Source organism: Ahaetulla prasina, chromosome 3, assembly GCF_028640845.1.
Source record: "Ahaetulla prasina isolate Xishuangbanna chromosome 3, ASM2864084v1, whole genome shotgun sequence".
Lineage (NCBI taxonomy): Eukaryota > Metazoa > Chordata > Lepidosauria > Squamata > Colubridae > Ahaetulla > Ahaetulla prasina.
The window spans coordinates 67,103,420-67,127,167 of NC_080541.1; the positions used below are offsets into that span (position 1 = coordinate 67,103,420).

Consider the following 23,748-nt stretch of genomic DNA (forward strand, 5'->3'; position numbering starts at 1 on the left):
ATCACATTTAAGCCACAACTGCAGGTTGTTTGATTTTCATCAGTATGAATCAATTCAGATCTTCTGCTTTGCAAATCATGGCTTATGGTTAATATATGAATTATGTCATTTCGGACTGCTCAAACAACCAGAACCATTGCTTAGAATTCTGTTAGCTGGGGTCCCCATTTTTGACCGATGTTAGATGGGGAAATATAATTACAGAGTAACAAAAAAAAATTTGTGTAAACTGCAAGGTGTAACACTGCTCACAAGAATGCATAAGGTTCAAGTATTCCCAAAAGAGTAGTGTTGTGGGTGGAAGGGAGCATCAGAAATTGATCTAAGAAGAGAGTTTTCTCTGCTGTTGCCCCCCCCTCCCCCACCATGTGGAATACTCTCCAGAGATTAAGTAGGTCTCTACTCTCCTGGCCTTCCAAACAGGAGTCAAAACAGGGCTCTTTGGCCTCACATGGAGAGCTTAGAGCAGGACGCAGGCCCAGGGCTAGTTAGGGCCCTGAGAACATTCCCTTTGTTTTAACTAATTTTAACAGGGTTTAATCATCCATGCCTCTGTTGTGGTTCACCAGCAGCCTGCAGACCTGGCAGTGGAATCGGACAGTGAGGAGTCTGGGGAGGACAATGGACCAGTCCTAGAGTCAGGGGAAGGCTCGGACGAGGGCTCTCCGTCCGAGGCAGAGATGGGGCCAGGGCCACCTGAGAGCAATGTGTGGACTCCAGAGCCTCCAGAGGCGGACAACAGAGAGGCAGAAGAACATGACAAGCCTGTTCCTAGTGCACGTATGAGAAGAGCTACCAGAAGGCAAGAGCAGCTGAAGCAAAAAGGACGACTCAGGAGTAAGGCCAGAAGATGATTGGCCACTCCCATAAGGCTTAAAAGAGCAGCAACAAGCTGTTGGGTTCTTTGTAGAAAAGCAACATTGATTCCATTGCTTCTTGTCAGCGTCTCTTGAACTTTGTGGGGGTTTTGCAAAGAAAAGCCTTTGGCGGGTTGCCAAAGACAACAAAGGTTGGTGATAAGGCCGAAGGACTGTTTATGAAGAATTTGTTTTGGATTGAGCTAAGAATGAATTAATTTTCAGCTGTTTTAATAAAATAAATTTGTTCAGGACTGAATTGTGTTTGGTAATCACTACCTGGGCCTCGGTCACAACAGCTTCCTTCTAAGTTTTGAATTTGTATATATTGTTTTTATATTTTAATGTTTTATTGTACTCTGACCAGAGTCCCACTTTGAGGAAGATGGGTGGATCACAAATGTGAAAATAAATAAGTAAATCAATCAATCAATCAATTGTAATAGGAAAGTCATCGTGGACTACACCAAATGATTTTCATACTTTAACTAGAACCACAAATGAAATTAAAAAAAAAATACGTGTTGTGTTTTGTGTCAAGGTCCTTCAAACATCTGTGAAAGGCTTTCTAGTTTTTTTAAATTTAAAATATTTGCTTCACATTGCAAAAAAACAGTATTTCTGCATGGGTAATTCTTAATATGAATAATAACTCCTACCTCCTTACAACAGCAACAGGCAATGTGAAGTGGGAAATGCTAGAAGGATCACAGGAAACATTATCAGCCCTGCATAAAACGAACAAATAAATTCAAACAAAACCAAAGAAGACACTAGGTGTTAATCAGTACATGCCTTAAATGTCATATACGTTTAGCTAAGCACTGTCACAGGGCAATGCTCAAAGTCTAGTGAAGGAAATCTGCATTTTAGCTTTATGTCTGTCAGGTTTCACACTAGGGCTCAGTAGCAAATCCAAGTCCTTAGCTTTCTTCTTATTCAGGAATTGGCTAAATTAGGCCAATGATTCTTTGACATGACTTCTCATTCCGGATGAGAATGAAGCCTGATACACAAAGAGGATTTACCAGCTCCAGGACAAAGTATCAAACACCTTTTTTTAAGACATGGGTCCCCCAAACTAAAACTCTTGGGGTTTTATTCCTTCCTATCTTTCTCATTTAACAGCTGTGTAACTAATCTTTGACGATCTTGGAAGGCAGCTGATAAACACTGAACTAAGGATATTTTCTAGCCTGGGAAATTCTGGTTTCCATCTCATCAGCTTCAGCCCTTACACTATCAGTAACATAAAGTGAGGAAGCGGGCAGCAGGATAGAAGAAAAACACAAAGAATCATAATATGGCTGTCTGGTCATGAAAGACCAGATTAACACTGGTCCTCCAGCTGCTTCACTTGCAAAACCCCTTTCCATACAATAACACAAAGCAGAAGTGTTTGTAAGCTAGCAAGAACATGCACATAATGACAAAAATCTTTAAGTAAACAAATATTTTTTTTTTGAAAAAAAAATCTTGTTTTTAAATAACTTTTAAAATATTTCACATCTTATATAAAATATATAGATGCCTTCTCAAAAACAACTCAGGGCATTGTCGAACTGAAAGAACAAGATGGTAATAAAATAGACCACCTTGAAATAGAACATAAAGTGATTTCTGCCAAAGGCATTTGAAGCAACCACACCAGCAGGACTTATTAGTGGCCAATTTTTAGGTTATAAAGAGATCTAAAATTTATTTTAACTAAAAGATTAAAATATTATTCTTAGGACTGGAAAGATAAAGCAAGTTTGAATATCTGGATCAACTTGTCATTTGAAGAGTTATTTCAATGTTATCCGAAAGTATTTTGCAATAACGGCATTACTAAAAATATAGATATTACCCTTAACAACACCTTTGCGGTACGAGTTTTTAGTACAAAATTTTTATTAATGCATCAGCAATTAACATGGGATGGAAACATCTGCCACATCTTTCTGTTCTGCATTTATTACTTTAGCACATCTTAATTAGTCACCTTGTAGTCAATGGATCTGTTTTGGAAAAAGGTCCTGAAACATTTTCTCTAATGTGAGCAGAAAAGTAGGTCTGATTATATTTCTAGCAATGATAGGCTTTTGATTATTCAAAGATGGCAGCAGATCACCATGCTACTCTTAGGTTTGCATCTATATAATTTAAAATAGCACTGTAGTGAAAGGCAAGGAGACCGTCAGCCACTGTTTTATATTCTGCTATCTGATAAATGCAAGCAAGAGGCAGGCAGGGAGGGAGGGAGAGAAGGAGAGAGAGACACATGATATACAAGCATAAATATAGTCTATAATTTACTTATATTGCAGCTGGCCCCAAAAAGGATAGTTTGTTTGCAGGAGTAATGAAGTAGCACAGAACCAATCACTATAGATTACCCTACCACATCTCTTTCCTTGCTGCTTCATCAAAAAGTAGTAGACAAAGTAATACTGCAGTTTCACTCGTGATAGCACCATAATCTTGGAATATCAAGGCAACTGAAAATGGAACAGAGACATTTACATGCTTTTTCTAAACAACATAAAGACTTTCAAGACTCTAAATACCAAATTTCTAAAGAACAATTAAGTATTTGCTCTTATGATCTATCAACAAGACATATGGGAAATATTAATTGTGCTATTAAAACTGCAGGCTAGAAAATGCAAATCTATCCAGCTTTTTGGAAACAAAATACTTGTAAAAATATCACTCCTAATATTTAATTGCTTAATTCAAAGGTATAAAAATGAATGCTTGCTACACATTTTTATTTTGCTTTTATGAGGTTACCTCTAAATAACACAAGCAAGACAGAAGGCTGGTAAGCCAATGACAGACGTTTGACTGGATCAACAGACAGAAGTTTCCGCAAAAGTGCAAGACATGGCAACATCATACAGTCAATGATCTATCAAAATAAAATAATAACAATAATGGTTTGTTAACTAAAATCTGTATTACTGAGTAACCTACTGAGTAAGCATTCTGAAACTTCTCTGAAATCAACACTCCTTGGAAGTTTACAGTAATGTCTTTCAGTACATTACCTTAGTCCAGAAAGGGTGCACAACTTGGGCATTCTCCTGGATGAACGGCTGTCGTTTGAAGACCAGTTGGTGGCCGTCTCCAGGAGAGCTTTTTACCGGGTTCGCCTGGTTCGCCAGTTGCGCCCCTTCCTTGACCGGGATGCCTTATGCACGGTCACTCACGCTCTTGTCACTTCTCGTCTGGATTATTGCAATGCTCTCTACATGGTGCTACCCCTGAAGTGCACTCGGAGGCTTCAGTTAGTCCAGAATGCAGCTGCGCGGGTGATTGAGGGAGCCCATGTTGCTCCCGGGTAACACCGCTCCTGCGCAGTCTGCACTGGCTACCTGTGGTCTTTCGGGTGCGCTTCAAGGTGATGGTTACCTTTAAAGCGCTCCATGGCTTAGGGCCCAGGTACTTACGGGACCGCCTGCTGTTACCTTACGCCTCCCACCGACTCGTACGCTCACACAGAGAGGGTCTTCTTAGGGTGCCGTCCGCCAAGCAATGTCGGCTGGCGGCCTCCAGGGGAAGGGCCTTCTCTGTTGGAGCACCTACCCTCTGGAACGAACTTCCCCCTGGTTTGCGTCAATTACCTGACCTTTGGACCTTTCACCGTGAATTGAAAACGTACTTGTTTATCCAAGCGGGACTGGCTTAATTTTTTAAATTTTTCGAATTTTAATAATTTTAATTGGGGTATTTTATTTATGGGTCAAATTTGACGGTTTTAATTTTCGGCCATTTATAGAATAGGTTATTTTAACTGTGGTTTTAATTTGTATATTGTACTGTTTTAATTTGGCTGTACACCGCCCTGAGTCCTTCGGGAGAAGGGCGGTATAAAAATCTAAATAATAAATAAATAAATAAATAAATAAATTATTCACAAATCAGAGAATTAACTTCTCATAAAAAAGTTCATATTTTAATATTTAATTCCAAAGACATAAAGGTATTAGAAATAATCTGTGACATATTTTTGAAGCAATCCTCCTCTTTGTTTTATTTGACACCACAGAACATCTAATATAGATGAAAATTTGCAAGAACTTTTAATATTTTATCCTAACTCACTCACAGATTAAATAGAATTAAATTAAATGAAGTTTCTATTAATGTTTTAAATAAAGCTCTTCTAAATTTATTTACAAAATTAATTTCTGCTGGGAAAATTGTACTGCAATCATGAAACTGAACAAACCATCCTTAGATATACAAGTAATGTTGTTCCAAAATCTCTGAAGTGGGGCTTGGCATCATTTAAATCATGAAGAAAAAACTAAACACTTTATTCAATATTTAGTAACTGATGGGACTAATTTGGCTACTCCTGCAGTCCTTGAGACACACTGAGTTGAGAATCAGCCTGAAGGAACCACCGTGTAAATTTATCAAGTCCCTGCACCACCTGAATTTCAATAGGATTTAATCACCATTCCTTTCTGGGCTCCCTACTTACCCTCAACCCACTGCCATGACCCACCTATCTTCGCACATGGCTACTAATGATATTACAAAGTACCAGTGTAGACAAGGAAAAAAAACCAGTATTTTCTTAATTCCCATCATTTTTTATTACCTGTCTGAAAAGTAAGCTGCTGGGTTGTTATTGTTTTTAATATAAAGCTTTCTATGAGGAAAATGGACCTCGTATATGTGAATCAATAAATCAATTCCTAAATAAGGTCTAAAATGATCTTATTTAGCCATTTGTGATGTAGCCATTTATGACTGCTACTTTTAAAACTTAGGGATCAGCTAAATTATAACAAACTATTCTGCTTCCTAATCAAATAGAAAGAGGAGAGAGAAGAGGAAGAACATGAGTCTGGGGTTCATATTAGCTTTCTTCCTCTGCATAAACATACTTATTTAAACAGCAAGTTTCTGTATGAGGATTTATTTAGCTTTTTTTACAAACTGAGAAGTGATACTAGAGTCAAAGAATTAGATGCCAAAGTTTCCTTTCATTGCAGTCCACATGTTTAGTCGCCATCTTGAGATAATACTCATATTCCAAATAGAAAATATTTAATTCCTATCTAAAATTATTTGACTGAACATACAATATTTGGAGCCTGGGATGGTTCTTCTGAAAGAAAAATTGAAGTAGATGTACCTTGCCATCCTGAGCAACACACTTAGTAAAGTAAGCAAGAATTCTGTCCACTGCACCCATATTTTTGATAATTGGATGCAATTTAGAATCTGGAAGGAAAAAAAAGATTAACTTTCCATATACACACTTTAGAACAGCATATAACACTGGATTCAGATGGATTCATAACTGCTTTATCTTTAAATAGGCACCAGGTATTAGATAAACTAGGTACAGATAAGTATTTGTATCTCCTTCCTGCAATCATTAAACTAGATTTAAATAGTGAATCACCAGTTCTGATTAGTGGTCAATTTCATTCCCTGTTAATCTTCCAAATATTCCCATCTTAATTCCTTTCACTGTAGCTTTCTGATTATCACCCCACTCCCTGTTCTGCCAACAATAATGCATTGAATGTACTCTTCGGTTACAAGTCCTTGGTTCATTTTGAGGTAGAAATGGGATAGTGGGAATTGCTGGTATAGGATTTCTCCCCCCTAGCTTTTTAGTATTTTTGCTATAACTCTGACTACCTTCTGGATATGCTGATGTATTTGAAAAATTTTGAACCAGTTCCTGGAGAATTGAAAGAGGAACTAGAAAAGTGCATGAAACCTGCCACAAAATGTTGCAGAGGGAAGTGTTTCTATTCATCTTTCTAGCCAGGCTCATCCCTTTCTCATATTACTCCATTTATACAAGTGTCTTTGGGTTGAAGGAAAGCGAATTAGATGGTCACGCTATTGGCATATAAGCAGCAACAACATACACAATACATTAAAAGCGGCTAAGGAAAGGTGATTCAGATTTTATTTCAAGAGAAAAAAAAATCACCTGAATTACCCATCATGTCATGACTTTCCCCACATTGGAAAAACTCTGTGTCTCAATGGTAAATTGGATTTTGAAGAATTTTACCTTGCATGATTATGACTAATTGCTCAGCTGCTGACTTCCTCAAAGTCAAATCAACGGTGTCCGATATAAAGATACTATACAATTTTTCAACTGTTTCAGCCTGAAAGTAAAACAAATATATCCTCTTATTTATCTGTTCACATATTTTCCCATATCATCTCTTACAGGGAAAAAGCCATCTCAAGTCTAACATCACCGAGAAGGAACAGCAATATATATAGCACAACCTTGGGCTTCAATTTTCTCTGACAACAGATCAGAACAAACAACTGAATACTCCCAAGATCAAGCTAGAATATCATTGCCTCTTAAGTTTTAAAGCCCAAATATCCACGTTTTGAGGCTGATATCTCACAAACTGATTCGATTGCACTGCTTTAAAGTCCTCCCAAATTCATTTTCAGGGGCTTATAGAGAATTGGGCAGTTTCCAGGGTTTCCTGTTGTGTGACTATTGTATAATCTCTAATAGAATATGAGATAATTGCTTTATACAGGTAGTTTTTGATTTACGACCTTGTTGCTAAGTGAGACATTTGTTTAATTAGTTTTGTCCCATTTGACAACCTTTCTTGCCGCAGTTGTTAAGTGAATTACTGCAGTCGTTAAGTTAATGGCACAGCTGTTAAGTGAATTTGGCTTCCCCGTTGACTTTGCTTGTCAGAAGGTCTTGCAAAAGATCATCACATGACCGGGGAAACTGCAACCGTCATAAATGTAACTTAGTTGCCAAGCTTCTCAATTTTGATCATATGACCCTGGGGATGGGCTAGAATGGTAATGTGAAAAATGGTCATTAAGCCCTTTTTTCAGTGCCATTTATACTTCAACAGTATCATCGGCATTTCATTTCCTTGCTTACGAGATCCCTCCGCTTATCAATCTTGTGCAAAGTTTCTCAGTTCACCTTAAAAACAGATTCTCTTGTGTCATCCAGCTTGAGTTCAATAGGCTTTTCCACAATAAGGATGTTAGAGATACTTGAGAGAATGCTGCCATGCAACAGTGGACGCTTCAGATGGGACTCTTCTTCTTCCACGAGGTGAAACATTAACTGTTTAAGTGCCACAGAACGAACTCTGGAGGAACAAAGCATTTCCTTAGAAGGTTCCCAAACTTTTACTGAAGAAATATGTGCACAAAAATCTAAATCTCATCCCACATGTTTTTTTGGATCACTCTGATTTTATACATATTACTTAACTTCTCGAACATCTTTATGGCCATAGCCAAATTGTTCCTGTTAAAAGCCAGATTGGCTGAATTAAATCTGATCAAATTTTTGCATGATATCAGACAGCACTGGCTGCCAGTTAGTAATTTTAGGCTTTTTAAAAAAATACACAAAATCAAATAGTCCAATATCAACTCAATGTTGATGTAAAAGTACAGCAGACAAGATTTCAATGTCAATGTTTTACAAGTTGATTTCCTTGTCACCTCAATCAGTATCATTATTTCTGTACTCTACTTTCCCAACAGTAAAACAATCTTGTCACTACTTTTTCAGCCCAGTCAGTCATAATCAATTTCTACACACCTCTGCTTTTTTCAAATTAGTGTCTTTCAGCCTTCTAAAATTTTACAGCCTTCTAAGGATTGGCAGAGTTTCCAGCACCTCAAGGATGTGCTACTTCATTCTAAAAATGATTTATCTAAGTGGAGGGTTGTCACTTGGGCTGTGTGCCATTTTCTATCTTTTTGCAAATTGGCTAAATTGACGGGCAGTTGAAAAAGCTGTATCACCTGCAAGTACATTTAAAGGAAATACTATGCCCTCATCTGCCTTTTCCATTCCAAACAAAAATTAGCGTACTGTATCTTTAATACTATATTCCATGGAGGCTAGGGTACAGATAATAACTCTTCCCAGGCTGAAATTTGATTGGTAATTTACTCACAGTGGCTTTTTTGAGAAGAGAAGACGAAGAGAAGCTCTTAGCCTCGTGGTTCTTGGGAGAATCCCTTCACTTTCAGTCGTTGTTTCACTCAGGGTGAGCAAACGGTTACCTAGAGGTTCTTCTGTGTTTGCATAACCCTAAGTAAATACTTAGAAGTTAACACAGGCAGTTAATTACCATAAGTAAATAGCATGCTCCAAAAGAGACATCATTGCTTTATTACCAAGAAAACTGTCTCCATAATTGGCAACAGGAAGTTAATAGACCAATTGATAGGCAATTGCCATTTGTTTTTCAAACGTTTATTGTTTGTTGGAGAAGTTCCAATTTGGGGGGACAGCTTCTGGCCAACTGCGGTTCAATTTTCTCAGCAATGTTGCCTTGTCGGGCTGCACTGGTACCATCACTGACCACCAGAAATATAGCAAAAAAGTTTCCAGCACAATCTATAGCGGGTCCCGTATGTAATACTCAGGTTCATTAATGTTCCCTTTGTGCGCTTACTAGCCTTCTGGTTCCATGCAACTTCTAACATTTTCTTTTTAAAAAAAATAAATCAGGATTTTAATATATTTTAATTGAAAAAGTTATGTGCCTCCAACATCATCAAGATGGGGACCTGCATCTCAGTACTTTCTTTAAAAGTACATCAATCTGCTCAGAAAAAGGATAATAGTAAGTAAAGGGAGTCTTAATATGGAGAGTTGTGGTGATGGGGAAACTAGAAAAGGGACTAAATCAGTGCTTTGTATTGTGTCTGCCACTGTAGCCATTTTGACATTGACAAGTTGTCTCCCATCAACATCCATGGTGTAAAAAAAAAAAAAATGCAAGCACCTAGAGTAGCCCCGCAGCGAGATAACTGGAAAATAAATTTAACAAATAAAAAAAATAAATATTCTCAACATTCTAAAAGTGTGGGGGTCCTTGGTGCTCTCTGAGCTTGGTTGTTTTCTTGCAGACATTTCATTACCAAACTAGGTAACATCATCAGTAATGAAACGTCTGCAAGAAAGCAACCAAGCTCAGAGAGCACCAAGGACCACATGGTTCAACCCTGAGTTACAAAATATTGTCTTCTATTCTAAAAGCATTCACCAAAAAAGATAAAGTATTACGCTTTATGGATGGGCAGAAGCATACTGGCAAGTGAAACAAGCAAAATGCAACAACTCTCACAATAAAATGAGTTTGGAATTTTATTTGAAAAAAAGTTAGGCAATGGTTAGGCAAGAAGTTTCCTGATGGGGTGATTATATTAAACTGACCATTTATACAAGTCATTTCTCCAAATAACCCTCATGTTAGGATCAGTAAAAAAATTCAGGATGGTTCTGAACAGTAGAGATCCCTCTAGAAAACTGTCACATCACCAATTTCAAGATGATACTTCCTACTGAAACAGTCTAATGCTACTTACCCATTCAGCTTTAGTTACAAGCATTCAAGCCACAACTCTGGTGGCAATACCTCTTATTTCTGGTTGCCATGTTTACATATTTACCCCTATTGTGTAATGTCAGTACTTTTTTTTTCAGCAAAGCAATTAAGCTTATCTGAAGATAAACTACTTTTCAAGAAGATGAGATTACCTGAAGAACTGGAATAACAGGATTGAGGGTTTCAATAAACTTGTTCCAGGTTTCTGCTGCCATCATCAATCGGCCCTGAAGAAGATACATCAGCAGAAATGTGGCAGCTGAGCACACCTGTTTTAATGAGAGAAGATACAATAGCGCAATAAAGAGTGTTCTAACCAATTTGCTGGTGTCAGAAATGGAAATTAGGCTTTGCCTTGGGACTTTGCACCAAATAGCTTTTACATTTGTTTGTTTTCTTTTTCTTTTTAAAAAACAAGAAAGCGATAAAATACTGTCAAGAATCTACTGCCTGTTAGCACTGAACAGTCTTCAAGCAGAGAGTGTGATTCAGGTCAAGAAATGCTTTCAATAAAGCACCGAAGAAGACTTTTAAAAATAGTGCTCTAGTCTAAGCATTTAGGAAATCTTCACTACTTGGTTTGTTTATTACCCATAGAAAAAGTGGAGCATATTAGAAAAAGATCTTAAGATACTAACTGATCTTGAATCTTAGGACAACTCTCTCTCATGTATGTGTGTGTATGTGAAACAAATGAGAATTATACTGTATAAAAATCAAAAGTAAGCCTGGGTGCTACCAAATGCACTTTAATCATTTTCTGCATGACTTAAAATTCTTTTATACTTTTGAAAATTCTCAAACTTGTTGCAATCCTAAGCGTATTGAAAACAAAAGCAAGTTCCATTAATTTTAGCAAAGGAAATAAATATAATGCAGGTTTGCGATCTTGCAGGTTGCAAGAGAGCAATTAATTAAAAAGCTAAACAGGGTGAAGTTTACAAAGGTACAAAGCTTTGGATCTACTAATTTCTTTTGATTTACAAATTAATTCTAGTAGTGATAATATATTCAGAATGATGTACCTCATGCTGGGAATCCTGAAGCCCAAAAGTGCATATTTCATAAAGTACTTTGGGATGAAGCAGAAAATGTATACCACAACTGATTGAAGAAATAGACTTTACGGCATTATGAATGCCTAAACATTCCTAAAACAAATACAAAAGATGCTTAAATATTAATCTGACAACACATGAAAATACTTACGGCTACTGCAACCCACTTTCAGACTGGCACACACACACATACACACACACCTAAAACTGCAAACTTTTCAAGCTTACAACTGGGAGCAATACTGCTGGTTCCCTATTGCTAATACATCCTGTCATCTAGCTCAAAACTGTTAGTTTCTCACAGCAAGAAATCAGTGATCTGCAAGCAGAAAAACTTGGAATAAGCAAAAACCTTTCTGCTTGGTCCCTCCTGCCAACCTTCTTTAAGGTTGCTGGGAGAAAACGAGAGGAAAACAGCAAGAACACAAGGGAACGCTCTCACATTGGCAATTGATAAAGACCAAAAGTACCGTCCATCATGCAATTAATTTATTTCCATAAGGCAATGATATCATTAAATCATAACACATTTTATAATATGAAAAATTCAAACAGATATCCCTTCCTCTTTGAAACTCAGCAAATAAAAAAAAAAAACACACGTCAGGATTAATTCACATCAGGCAATCTCAAGTTTATATAGTGAAAGATAGAAGTTTTTCAGCCTGACTAAATCCCTGGGAGGTTATTAAATGGAAAAAGGGGGAATTTAGATGTAAGAAAGGGTATGGAGGGAAGAGTATTTCTTGGATTCTGAAGAAACCACAGGCCTTGTTAAATGCTAACCTTAACAATGTCAAGGCAGCAGCGATAGGCTTCTGTTCTAATATTTGGCACAGGATGCGACAACAGATGGAGAAGCACCTTCTGACTCTCATTCTGCAGCAGTGGGTCAGCTCCAGCAGATTTCCAGCTACAACCAGAAAAACAGAGTATAACAGAAATGGCTTCAAGGCTTAGATAGCAAATTCTCTCCACTCAAGACGCGCAACGGCCTTGGATTATTATTCAGTTATTTATTCGCTGTCATTCCTGGGTAAATCCCCAAGAAGATGAAACTTGGCAAGCTAAGAGATTTGGGGGTAATTTCAGCAGTTAAACTGATCTTGTAGTCTTTTATTCTGAAGAAAAATAAAGGGAGTTTTACTTTAACACTGTTAGCTCTTCTTGATACATTTGTGGATGTCACCATTGTCAAGGTTGTAAAGTTTGGAAAGTTTTGTGATCATTGTTTGTCTTAAATCTCTTTGTAAATCGTAAGATGTAGATAAACATATACACAAATCTGTATTTTGATTAGACAGATGTTGCGTATTGGAACTACATAAAAAATTCATCTATACATAGCTACAACTCATTACCACATAAATGGCACCATATAGTGCAAATTTCCCATTTCCTTATCAGAATAATAATATCTTAAATTTATCCAATATGCTCTACAGACAGATTTTGTATGGATAATTATAAAAAAATACACATATATTATTTAATTCAAAGGTTATGCACCTATATATGTATATATGCATAATCTTTGAATTAAATAATTACTGTATGTATAAAATTGTAACTGCACTGTTGTAAGGATATATTATACTATATATTTTAATTTTTAATTTTTTTGCTATTGTATTTTTTCACTCATTTTTAAGGACTCACCATGTATTCTTTTTTATAATCTAGATACAGGTAGTCCTCAACTTACAACAATTTGTTTAGTGACTATTTGAAATTAAAACAGCACTGAAAAAAGTGACTCATTTTTCACACACAGCCATTGCAGCATCCCCATGGTTATGTGATTTCTATTTGGAGACTTCCCAACTGTCTCACATTTATGATAATTGCAGAGCCCCGGGGTCATGTGATCACCTTGTGCAACCTTCTAACAAGCGAAGTCAATGGGGAAACCAGATTCACTTAACAACTGCAATGATTCAATTAACAATAGCAATAGCACTTAAATTTATATAGTGCTTCACAGTGCTTTATAGCCCTCTCTAAGCGGTTTACAGAGTCAGCATATTGCCCCCAACAATCTGGGTCCTCATTTTACCCACCTCGGAAGAATGGAAGGCTGAGTCAACCTTGAGCCTGGTGAGATTCGAACTGCCAAATTGCAGGCAACAGGCAGTCAGCAGAAGTAACCTGCAGTACTGCATTCTAACCACTGTGCCATCACAGCTCTTAATGTCGCAAAAAAAGTCGTAAAATGGGGCAAACAAATTTCTCACTCAGCAACATATATTTTGGGTTCAATTGTGGTCATAAGTCAAGGACTACCTGTATTTTTGCATTTTATTCTTTTTCCATTATTATTTTAAAAGCAACGAAACATAAATAATTTATCAAATATGTTTATTCAGTCAAAAGAACAATTTATATATTTAATAGCTGAAAACATCACAGAATCATAACATAAGATTTTCATATAGCATGCAAATTGCCCAACTTACATATCTGAGCAAATGTTGAGGTATTCCTTAAGTAGAACAAAATACTGGTGAAATGGAAGACTTTTTATGGCTTGTTCTGCCAGTTCAAGTAAATCAAGAAGATTTTTTTCTCCCTTTTAAAAAAGTAAAACGGATCATTTCATTTTAAAGAGTAGACAGATGAATGATCTACGAATTAACTTGTACTCATACGATCAACAAAAATAATGTGCTATTAACAATGAATGTAACAAGTAGCAGCAACTCTCAAAACCTCTATAGACAAGACGACTAGCCAGTTTATCAATAGAATTACCAATAACCATATTGAATTATTAAATACTGAAAATAGTGATTATCAGTATTCTTACAACACTTAACTAAGTCTAGGGAGGCATACATGACATTTTACACTATTCCACCCCCACCCACCCACCCCACTGAAGCTCACTTAAGCTGAATATCTTACCTCCTTGTGAACATCCAGCATAAAATTACAAGCACACTCAATTGAATAGGCAGCTTCTGCCGCTTGTTTATAAATACTGTAATTTTCTGAATTCATTTGTTCCAAATAAGCTGTGACTGACTCATGTATATTTGGATATTCCAAGGAAAATGGCATGTCCACGGAAAGGACAAACAAAGCTGTCACTAAAGTCTCTGGTAAAACACTAGTGGCCTGGAGGGAGAAAAAGAAAAAAGGTTTAGGCAAAAATCTAAAGGTCAACCTAAATAATAAATATTAGTTTTAACTTTTGATTATTTTGAATATGTGACCAACATAATTTTTTCAAACAAAATTATGTCTAATTTGCAGAGATATTATGTCAAATTACCTCAAAGTGATGGTAAATCTCTTGGGAATTTTTAACTACTGTTAAAATAGTTAATAAGAGATAAAAGAATTAAAAATACATTTAGAATTCAGCACCTCCAGTGAATGTAGCAACCCAGATTTTATGTGGAGTGTTTGGAAAACAAACAAACAAAAACAACAACAGCAACCCTAAGTTTAATTTAAGAAGGTAATTGTTCAATTTCCTGGGATAGACATATGTTAGGATCTTTAATACCTTACTGCTTTCTTCTAGATTATTTTAAAGGTCTAAAATCTATCTCTTGGGAACTGAGTTCTCCTACCCCAAAAAGCCATTTCAATAATCCCCAAAATAAATATTTATAATATAATTATATTTGGCTTATTTCTGTGCCCACCAGGTAAATATATGTTGGCCTTTTATTAACTATTTTACTTGCTTCATAAATTATATTGCATCATCAAATGGAATGAATTTATTCTCACAAATACAGCAGTTACAGCAGTTCATTTAATGGCATTCAAAATTACAACAGCACTGAAAAAAGTAACTTATGACCTTTGCAGCATCCCCATGGCCACATGATCAAATTCAGATGCTTGGCAACTGACTCATATTTATTTATTTATTTATTTATTTATTATTTCAATTTCTATACCGCCCTTCTCCCAAAGGACTCAGGGCGGTTTATAGCCAAAGTAAAGACAGTTAGTACAATTTTTAGGACCAGTTTAAAAGGAAAATTTAGAATTGGTTGAAGAACTTAAAACCAATAAAACCCCTTATTAAAACCCCACTAGGCCAGTCCTGCACGGTGAAACAAAAATGTTTTTAGCTCGCGTCAAAAGGTCCAAAGATCAGGGAGTTGACGGATACCTGGTGGTAACTTGTTCCAGAGGGTTGGTGCCCCCACAGAAAAGGCCCTCCCCCTGGGTGCCACCAGCCGACATTGACTGGCCGACAGCACCCTGAGGAGAACCTCCCTATGGGAACGCACTGGTCGATGTGAGGTCGCCGGTAGCAGCAGGCAGTCCCGTAAGTAACCCGGTCCTATGCCATGGAGCGCTTTGAAGGTGGTAACTAACACGGTTAGTGTCCTGGAGTCATGTGATCACCTTTTCTGACCTTCTGACAAAATCAATTGGGAAGCCAGATTCACTTAACTATCATGTTACTAGTTTAACAGCTGGAATTATTCACTTAACGAGTGTGCCAAGAATGGTCGTAAAATGAGGCAAATATCACTTAACAAATGTGTCGTTTAGCAACAGAAATTTTGCGCTCAATTGTGGTTGTAATTTGAGAACTACCTGTACATATTAAAGGAAAAAGAACAATTATATATTTTACAAACATACAAATAATATCTATAACAGCTGACATTCGCAATGCAGCAAAGCAAAATTTTTAAGCAGGAATATAGAGCAGTAAAATTACACAAGTGACCAGTAATGTTTTTTAACATTATAAGTAGTTCTTGATTTCTGACCACAATTAGGACAAAAAACTTGCATTGCTAAGTAAGGACATTGCACATGGCTTTATGATTTCTTGTGCTAAAATTGTTAAATGAATCATGATTGTTAAAAGAATCCAGCTTCCCCATTGACTTTGCTTGTTGGAAGCCAGCTGGGAAGATCACAAATGGCAATCATATGACCCTGGGACACCGCAACTGTCATAAATATATTCCGTTTTCCAAGCACCCAAAAGACTGTGAGGATGCTTTAACAGTCACAAGTGCAAAGACTGGTTGAAAGTCCTACGCCATTTTAAAGTGCTACTTTAACTTTGAATAGTTGCTAAACGAATGGTTGCATGTCAAGGACTATCTGTACCGATCTCTAACTGAAATCAGAGACAAGAATAAGCTCCACACCTGCACAGAAACAGTAGAATTAATGATTATCAGAAAATTCTCAAGGTTAGTAGTAGTGGTCATTTAAGATGTAAAGTTCTTATCCAGCCACTAGGGGGCAGACAATACACTTGTCATTTTTTTTACTTGTCCCTTTAAAATGCTGTTTTGCAACACCTTCCACTTATTTATTGCACAACATCACCAATACAAGGTCTGTAACACAGACCAGAAATTATTCTGCACGAACAGCAACATCAAGTGGCTTGCCTTTGACAACTGCAATTGAAAAGATCACTATAAGGAGTACGAAATTTGAACACCAAGTCAAAGTAACTGCTTAGCATGATGAAAGCAAAAAAATGAAGACCAGATATTGATGACTATGTTTCAAAACTAGACAGAACATCAAATACTTCTAGTAATGTATTAGATGCTATAGGTTGTTCAATATTATAGAGAGTCAGGGAGATGAGCTTGAGGGAAATAGGGAAAAAACTTTACATAAGAAAGAGGGCTCTTTCTTGTTTTTAAGAGGTCTGCACTGTATTTCCCTTTATCTTTCTCTAATTGAAATGTGTTGTTGTTAGTTGCCAAGTCGTGTCCGAGCCATCACAACCCCATGGACAACGTTCCTCCAGGCCTCATTGTCCTCTACCATCCCCCCGCCCCGGGGTTCATTTAAACTCACGGGGACTGCTTCAGTGACTCCATCTAGCCACCTCATTCTCTACCATTCCCTTCTTCTTTTGCCCTCAATCGTTCCCAGCATTAGGCTCTTCTCCAGTGAGTCCTTCCTTCTCATTAGGTGGCCAAAGTATTTAAGTTTCATCTTCAGGATCTGGCCTTCTAAAGAGCAGTCAGGGTTCATCTGCTCTAGGACTGACCGGTTTGAAATATTACCATTTAAATGCATGCTATCTTAAGCATTTTTCCCAACGTAACCTTGAAGATGTAAAGAAATGGGCATATCTCACCTTCTCTACAGGTAGCAATACTTGCAGGAGTCGAACTGTGAAAAGCGAAACACTAACAAATGCCATCCTGTGATGCACTATTGCAAGCTCAGGTTTTTCTGAGCTGGTGTTACTTTTGTGATAGGTAATGATTTCACCTAGTGCTTCTAGGATTCCAATCAGTTTTTCTTTCTGTAGATGAAACAAAAAAAAAAGTTGCAAATCAATACTCCCAACAGAAGCCAGGAATACAATCACTTGCTAATGCAGGGACTGTTTGAAGATAAAGCCTCCCTGGAGAATTTATTCATTGTTTAATTTAGTTATTTATTTTCTATCTCATATTCTCATCAACGAATAGCATTTATGCTGGCTAACCAAAACAAAAATCACAAACATGTATTTCTCCTACCTCTATTTTGACTTCATGCCAAAATAGATTAGTGAACAATTGATTTTTTTTAATCATTACAAATCTACAAAGAAAGTATGTTCCAGCCTATTTTTTAAAAATACCATGTAAGCGCAATTGCTGAGGTGAGGTGGACTTCTTCACTAATAAACAGCCCTATGTTAGGACCGTATGCATTAGTTTATGATGTTCTCCTTTAAGAATGTTCTTTTGTTCTTTGTTACTTTATTTCAAGAACTTTTTTAGATAACTAGACAAAAAAAATCAAGCTTGTCACAACATCATTTGCATATTCCTACTCTTAAGAAGAGAAAGCAGCAGACTGCTCTAGTAAAAAATAAAATAAAAGCAAGGCAGTCTGAAAAAATTGAAGAGGACTTTAAATAAGGGGAAAATCACACAATGGAGAGCGAAAGATCACTATTAACTCCCTCAATGACATTTTATGTAATTTTACTTTTACTCATGACTGGATTTTAAAAAAGATGAATACAGAATGTGTCATTCAGTTTTTTAAAAAATTATTATTGTTTGTAAACTCTTCATCATAATGGTAGGCTTAAAACAGAGATATCTTAAAGATACCTTAGATAAAAAGATGACACATTTAAGATAAGATAACAATCACCGTAGGGAATCAGTCCTTGATTATGGTGGTGCATAAATATAATTAGCAAATTATTATGGTTAAAATCGAAGAATTTTAAATTCTCACAAATTCTAGACCAAAGAGACTTTTGTCTTCCCAAACATCTTCAGACACCGCATCAACAATAAGTAGCAGGTCTTCGGCAACCAATTCCAACACTTGTATGGTTATTCTCCTACTACCTGAGAATTGATAAACAGAGAAAGATTGTAGCAGTAATGTTCCTACCTGCTAAATCATGCAATATGTTAACTTGTAAGGATTTCTTAAATAAAGAAGTATTAAAATAAGGAACATTACAGACTTCCCTTCCTTGCCTTGTGGTGCTGGTTGCTCAGATGAAACTGCACTATACTAAATATCCAGCAGTACCTTAGAAGACTTAAACATTTCTTTTTGCCAGAGACAGTTTAGAAGTTTAATATTTTCTAAATGAAACAGTGTTATATAATACTATTACAAGTAGTCCTCACTTAACAACAGTAATTGGGACTGGAATTTCCATCACTAAGCAATGCAGTAAGAAAGTACTTCTTTGGGCAAGATCAGGATGGTGTGCCCCCAGGAGAGAGAAGGTAGGTGAAGATGACAAAGAACAGCAGGAGGGGGGCAGCCATAAATGAGAGCTGGCTCGAATTTTTATCATGTGACCACAGGGGCGCTGCGACAGTCATAAGTGGAAGAACCAGTCACAAGTCAATTTTTGTCAGCGCCATAACTTTTGAATTATTGTTGAATGAATAGATGTTAAATGACGGCTGTATATTTTATCAAAGGCTTTCAGTACAGGGTACCATGCCATTATAAGATGTAAAAGGAGAAATAAAAAGTAGCATAAATCAGTAAATAACAGAAGAAAAAGGGTATATATAAAACCTTCCATTCAAACACAATTAGGCACGCTACATTTCAAAATCAAGCCATCAAAATTTAGTCTGATGCCTGTATGGAAATAATAGGACAAAGGCATTCCATAAATAGTATCCAACACTATAAACTGCTCATACTCTGTCGAATTTCCTTTTGTGAATGCAGCCAGAATAAAGCTTCAGAGGCAATTCAGGAAGTGTTATTCAGAAAGAAGACTGAACTTCAGATATTGAATGCTTGGGGACAGTTTTAGTATCAACAAATCCTCTTCAAACTAGCTTCAGAAACAAGAGTGGCATTACAACTACAAAAAATACACTGGCATCACACCATTGCCTCAACCTTACTGCTCAGTTCAGGAACTTCTGAAGTTTCTCAATTTTGAGATAGTCCCTTCCTGCTGAAAACAGTATGGAAATTCTTCTGACCAAGTCTACTACTTCCTTCAGTTCTTCTTTCTACATGAAAATACATTATAAACAGCTACCACTTTATCAATCAGCTAGTTACAAATTACATGTCGTAAAGAGGGTATTTTTTTTCTGCAAATGCCTCAAGAAAGTGGAGCCATTAAATTCCACATGATCTTCCAGTCCATTCCCTCCAACAGTTCTCCTATCTCTCCCACCCCATTTGTCAAAATATCTTCTTTTAATCTTAAAGTAAAATCGTAAAAGACAGTAAAACCAGACAGCTCAATGTTAAAATAAAACAGTAACCTCAAGCAGCTTTATAAACTATATGTCAAACCGACGTAGCTCATTTGGTTGCTACAAGGAAAGAAACAGAGGGAAGGAAGAACCATGCAGAATGTCCTAATCAACTTGAAGGAAAGATGCAATAAAATCATATTGGATGGACCGTTCACCTTTATAAACAGAAGTTTATCTTGCTTTTGAGCTTCCCTTTGTGCAGAAAAGGTCATAAACTAAAAGGAGATAAGCTGAATATAAGGCAGGGCCCCAAACACAAGTATTAAATTTTCCAAAACACTATAGTTTTCACACTGACTATTAGACAGATATGAAAAATACAAATGGGAGTGCTTAGATTCATAACTAAAGCATTCAGACTGCCATGTCAGGCCTATTCTATGTGTGGTAGAAAAAGAACTGTCAGAGATAAAGAATGTATTACTGTAAGCAAAAATTCCTTTAAAAATAAACGCTACCTGTTTTAAGAAGAGGCACCGCATGTTCCAAAATGGCTACACAGAACTGAGGAAGACTAAATTGCTGAAACTGTAGCTCCAAAGTTTCCACATTTTCCAGTTGTGGCAGGTCAACATGACCCATATCCAAAGGTGATTGATTAGATAATCCAGAAGTTACATTACCATGAGCAGTGCTTCCACTATGAAAAAATAAAACAATGTATGTAAAAAAAAGGCACTATGTTTCTATAGCCAGCACTATATTATAAAAATAACCAATAATCAGGCTGAATTGGAAACCTGGCCTAAACAAAATTCTTCTACTCAAACTACAATTGATGGATCTAATGTAATTCCACCCGAGTTCCTTCCCCTGTGGATAAAACAAATCTTTTGTCAACAAGAACTTTATAGGTCGTTTATAATACTATCAAGTCTCCTAAAAATCAGATATATCAAACAGAATTGAAAACAGTCCTTAACAAGTCAAAGAAAACGGAGATGTTAGAATTGAGCGCCACTGAAGGCAAGATACAAATCAAAAGCCTTATTTCTGCCTGCATAAAATTGTATTAGTATTGGAGCTAATTTAGCCTCTCTGGCAAGATAATTCCATATTTAGGATGCTGCCACAGGACAATCTTATTCCCCTCTTCCCACCAACTAACCTTTTTTTGGTGTTGGGCTATAAAACTTCTCAAGATAACTGCAACTTCAAAGACTTTTATGTTTCCTAAATCCAATTAGGACTTCATAGCCAAGATCATCACTCATTGCGTACATATCTATTTATCTCTATCTTCCACCACTAAACTTTGATATAACCTATCCAATATAGGTCCAAGTTGTTTATAGTACCAATGTGGTCAAGGAAGGGAACTCACTGTGTGTTTGTAGATGCAGTGATAAAACATTCTGGAAAAGGGTATTACTGCACACAAGAGAATACCTTTTATGAAATATTAGAATTGTATTTTGTGCAATTTTTGATTATTTTTTGGAATAGCAACACTGAAATACTTGTACTATATTGTATTACTTATAATACCATTCCAAATAATCTTAATTTATAATCTGGTTGGTAACTGGAAACAGAGGTTTAGTCTTCTGAGCATTCTGGTGAGATAGATGTACCCTGGGGATGGGCTCCAGTACAGATCCAAAAGCTCAGAATATTAAACCTCTGGTCTCGGTGACCAACCCAGATTGGCTCCTGCTACATTATCCTGGAACATGTACGTTCGCCTTCATTCGTGAATTCTAGCTTAATCCAATGGCAGCAGCAGGACATTTTAATTACTCCTGATTTATAGGTATATTCTGTTTCACTGTGTTGTTTAGCTACTTACTGAATTCTTCAACCAATATAATTGATACAAATAAGAATAAGGACAAAGTTTATATTTATATTTATATTTATAGTTTATACATCATTTCATTTAAACTATTATTGAAGAATTAAAAATCAATAATGAAATAATGCAAACCCAGAGGAGGAGGAGGAGGAGGAAGGGGGGGAGGAGGAGGGGGGGAGGAGGAGGAACGTGTTCCTTTTGTAATAATCATAATATTCCCAGCTGTCTTCTTACTTGGAAGATTCTGCATCCCAATCCTGACCATCACCCCTTGGACGCTGACCTATACGTCCTATTACAGAAGGTCGAGGGCTGCTGCTTCCAGGAGATGGATTCTGAGAATGAGGAAATCTTCGGGCATCTTGGCAATATGACATCGATGAATTCTGGGAAAAAGTACCTTTCAAAACACAGAGAGATACATAGATATGGCTTCTGTCATATCTCTAACACATACTTTCACTTAAAAGGAAAAATCTATTTCTTGCTGCATAAGAAAAAAAAATATTCAGTGGAAGCCATGATCCCTGCCTTCGAGCTGTGCTCAAATGCTCAGAAAATTTTGGTGTTTCAGATATTTGAAATTCAGCTGGAAAAATTCCTTTCCCTTTTGCTAGAACTACAAAATGCAGCAAAAAAAAATGGAGGAGGGAAAATGAAAAAATATGTAAAAGAAAAAAATAATGAGTGCAAGGATTAATGCATACCAAAGCGGGGCCCCAACTGATAAAACACAATGAGAAATCGCTGGTGTGATCTAATTTTCAAATGAAGTCCTTGCTGTAATTGCTATAGATCAGTGATGGCTAACCTTTTCCGGACTGAGTGGCAAAAGCGCGTGCACATGTGCGAGACCAACCCCCAAAATGCAATGCGTGTACAGCCCCGCGCATGCACCCTGGGCCCCTACACATGGGTGCATGGACCCCTGCATCCGCTCCACCCCCCACCCCCTGCATCTGCCCCGCCCCTTGCGCATGCATGGCAGCGACCTGAAGATCAGCTGGCCGGTGGGAGGCACAAAGGCACAGCAGAGCTGAATTGGGGCAATGGCTCGTGTGCCATCAGAGAAGGCGCTGCATGCCACTTCTGGTACGTATGCCATAGGTTCGCCATCACGGCTATAGACTGTTCCTATGTGTGGAGAATAGCTGCAGGTAGTCCTGGATTTACAACAGTTCATTTAGTTATTGTTTAAAGTTACAATGACACTGATGAAAGTGACTTATGACCGTTGCAGCATCCCTCATGGTCATTCAATCAAAATTCAGACACTTGGCAACTGACTCCTAGAACATAGAATAATAGAGTTGGAAGGGAACTTGGAGGTCTTCTGGTCCAACCCCTTGCTTGAGCAGGAGATCCTTCATTATTTCAGACAAATGGTTGTCCAGTCTCTTTTTGAAAACTTCCAGACCTTCAAGTTCAGTCATAGAATAGAATAGAATATTTTTATTGGCCAAGTGTGCTTGGACACACAATAAATTTGTCTTGGTGCATATGCTCTCAATGTACATAAAAGAAAAGATACGTTCATCAAGGTACAACATTTACAACACTTAATGATAGTCATAGGGTACAAATAAGTAATCAGGAAACAATATCAATATAAATCATAAGGATATAAGCAAAAAGGTTATAATCATACAGTCATAAGTGGAAGGAGATGAGTGGTGGGAACGATGAGATGTTTAATAGTAGTACAGACTTAATAAGTAGTTTTGACAGTGTTGAGGGAATTGTTTATTTAGAAGCAACCTCAATGTCCACATGAGTCAATACTCTTCTGTTTCAGCTTTCGAGCCAGGCAAAGTTAGGAAAGAGGCACAGCCGGGATTCTAACAATGCTCTTCATTGTGATAGGCTAAAAGACCTGACAGAGTTACTTTCTGTTCTATTTTGTGCCAAATAAAATCAATCTGGAACAGTTTTGATTTTGTTCACAGGCTT

The 23,748-nt window shown here is 37.0% G+C and overlaps 1 protein-coding gene across 1 annotated transcript in view; it reads right to left on the reverse strand.

Moving 5' to 3' along the window:
• RTTN (rotatin) overlaps positions 1-22,282 on the reverse strand; it is an 81,921-nt gene extending 59,639 nt beyond the window's left edge. The window contains exons 1-16 of the mRNA XM_058178563.1: positions 22,033-22,282; positions 20,462-20,643; positions 18,487-18,602; positions 17,381-17,551; positions 14,194-14,406; positions 13,746-13,858; positions 12,076-12,202; positions 11,257-11,382; positions 10,384-10,500; positions 8,792-8,928; positions 7,798-7,969; positions 6,892-6,991; positions 5,992-6,080; positions 3,633-3,750; positions 3,241-3,337; positions 1,517-1,585 (exon numbers count right to left, since the gene is read on the reverse strand). Coding sequence (XP_058034546.1) covers positions 1,517-1,585; positions 3,241-3,337; positions 3,633-3,750; positions 5,992-6,080; positions 6,892-6,991; positions 7,798-7,969; positions 8,792-8,928; positions 10,384-10,500; positions 11,257-11,382; positions 12,076-12,202; positions 13,746-13,858; positions 14,194-14,406; positions 17,381-17,551; positions 18,487-18,602; positions 20,462-20,643; positions 22,033-22,175 — 2,090 coding nt within the window. The 5' untranslated portion in view covers positions 22,176-22,282. The remainder of the gene's footprint in view (positions 1-1,516; positions 1,586-3,240; positions 3,338-3,632; positions 3,751-5,991; positions 6,081-6,891; positions 6,992-7,797; positions 7,970-8,791; positions 8,929-10,383; positions 10,501-11,256; positions 11,383-12,075; positions 12,203-13,745; positions 13,859-14,193; positions 14,407-17,380; positions 17,552-18,486; positions 18,603-20,461; positions 20,644-22,032) is intronic.
• Positions 22,283-23,748: the final 1,466 nt, after the last annotated feature.